The 1,942-nt window shown below is 35.8% G+C and overlaps 1 protein-coding gene across 1 annotated transcript in view; it reads right to left on the bottom strand.

Moving 5' to 3' along the window:
• SEC23A (SEC23 homolog A, COPII coat complex component) overlaps positions 1-1,942 on the bottom strand; it is a 58,168-nt gene that overhangs the window by 41,960 nt on the left and 14,266 nt on the right. Inside the window, exon 3 of the mRNA XM_004698545.2 lies at positions 398-455. Within this exon, the coding sequence (XP_004698602.1) occupies positions 398-455 (58 nt within the window). The remainder of the gene's footprint in view (positions 1-397; positions 456-1,942) is intronic.

Raw genomic sequence — 1,942 nt, 5'->3', positions numbered from 1 at the left:
AGTATTATTACTATTATTTTAAATCATTTTATTGGGGGCTCATACATGCTTATCACAATCTATATATACATCCATTGTGTCAAGCACATTTGTACATTTGTTGCCCTCATCATTCTCAAAACATTTGCTTTCTACTTGAACCCTTGGCATCAGTTCATTTATCCCCTCCCTCTCCGTTCCCCCTCCTTCATGAACTCTTGATATTTTATGAATTATTATTATTTTGTCATATCTTATACTGTCCGACGTCTCCCTTCACCCACTTTTCTGCTGTCCGTCCTCAAAATCACCTTTTTAAATATCCTTTTTTTTTTTGTCCAATTAACAGTGTTACCCTACAGCTTTAGTAACTAAACTGTGTGACAGCATTAAATAGCTACAATGGGGGGTTTCTTACCTGATTCCTTTGATAACAAAAATTACAAGCCCAGAGTTTTGCTCGGTAATCCACTTGACTGTTTTATGGGGGGAAAAAAAGATATATAAGTTGAACTTTCTAGGAAACTTATTGACATAAAATTTCTTTCCAAAACAAGAACAAATTCAAATGTATAATAAATGATTTTAAAAGCCATGTACTTGGAAATGCTCCAACAGATTATCCTTACAATTTCCTCTACACGGTAAATCAATTGCCTTCTAATATGTAACAAATATCAATAATAAAATTAGGATTATACTTATTTTTCCTTCAAATAAGTTTATTAACATCTATACTTGTATCTAGGAAACAATTATTCATTCAATTCCTAAAAATATTTTAATGGACTGTTCTAAAAGGGGTGGTCCTGGATAAGTGGGAGAAAAAGGTAAACAAAACTCAAAACCATGAGGGAGACTGGTGGAGCCATGGAGACTGTGGCCCTTCATCATGTGGGCTGGGCTTGCTTCTGTGGCTCAATTTCCAAACAGACTAGTGTACGGGTCTATGACAGGGGCAGTGACACGGGTAAGTTATACACACCTTGGAACGGTCAGCCATTTGAGATCAAGGGGACATTTGTTCAGGGATACAGTTCAGAGATGGTGGGGGACAGGGAGGAAACAAGGATGATGTTGCACAAGGCTGGTGTTGCATTTAGGGATTTCAATGAATAAAAGGGGCAAAGTGCGTATGAACATTTGAATGTACAAGTGATAACCTGCTCTGTAAACCTTCACTCAATTAACAATACATTTTTTAAAGGGGAGGGTATTTACTTAACGTCAATATTCTAGATACTATTGATAAAGCAGTGAACATAGCGTAAAAGGTCCCTGCGTTAAAGGAACTTGCTATCTAGAAAAGAAAAAGACAACATGCCAGTAGATGCACACATACACAAGATAGATAGGGATAACAAGGGTAACAAAACAAAGCAGGATATTAGACTATACTTAAAAGGATTACTTTAACAGTAGCCCTCCTTAATAGAGACATTTGAAGAATGACCTGAATGAGAATGAACCAGTCAGGAAAAATCCTAGGGGAGAACAATTCAGGTAGAATCACAAACTCCTAGGTAGAAATTAATTTGGCATGCTCAAGGACAGAAAAGTGGGTCTAATGGTTAAGGGGGAATGGAGCTTCGAATAAGGAAAATGAACGGCATAAGTTGAAAGCAGAAACACAGATGCTAGATCTATGTAGTTTTACAGGTCTTCAAAAAGGGTTTAGATTTTTTATCCCAAGTATACTATGAAGTTAAAGGAGAATTTAAATAAACTGATACCCATTCTTAAAACTCTATTTGTATATTCCAAAAGCCTAATTCCCTAGAGACCTAAAAGCCATGACACAAACAGATACACTGATGTTCACTGCAACATTATTCACAATAGCAAAAAGAAAATAAATACCAATCAACAGATGTGTTAGTCTGGGTACTTTAGAGAAACAAATCCACAGAAACTCATGTATAAGAGAGAGTTTTATATAAAGGTTAAGTGCACATCAAGAAAA

The sequence above is a fragment of the Echinops telfairi genome, unplaced genomic scaffold (assembly GCF_000313985.2).
Source record: "Echinops telfairi isolate 266 unplaced genomic scaffold, ASM31398v2 ScPeMD7_18;HRSCAF=68, whole genome shotgun sequence".
Taxonomy (NCBI): Eukaryota; Metazoa; Chordata; class Mammalia; order Afrosoricida; family Tenrecidae; genus Echinops; species Echinops telfairi.
Note: the sequence above shows the minus strand (reverse complement) of the source record. Positions and strands in the feature narration are given on the sequence as shown.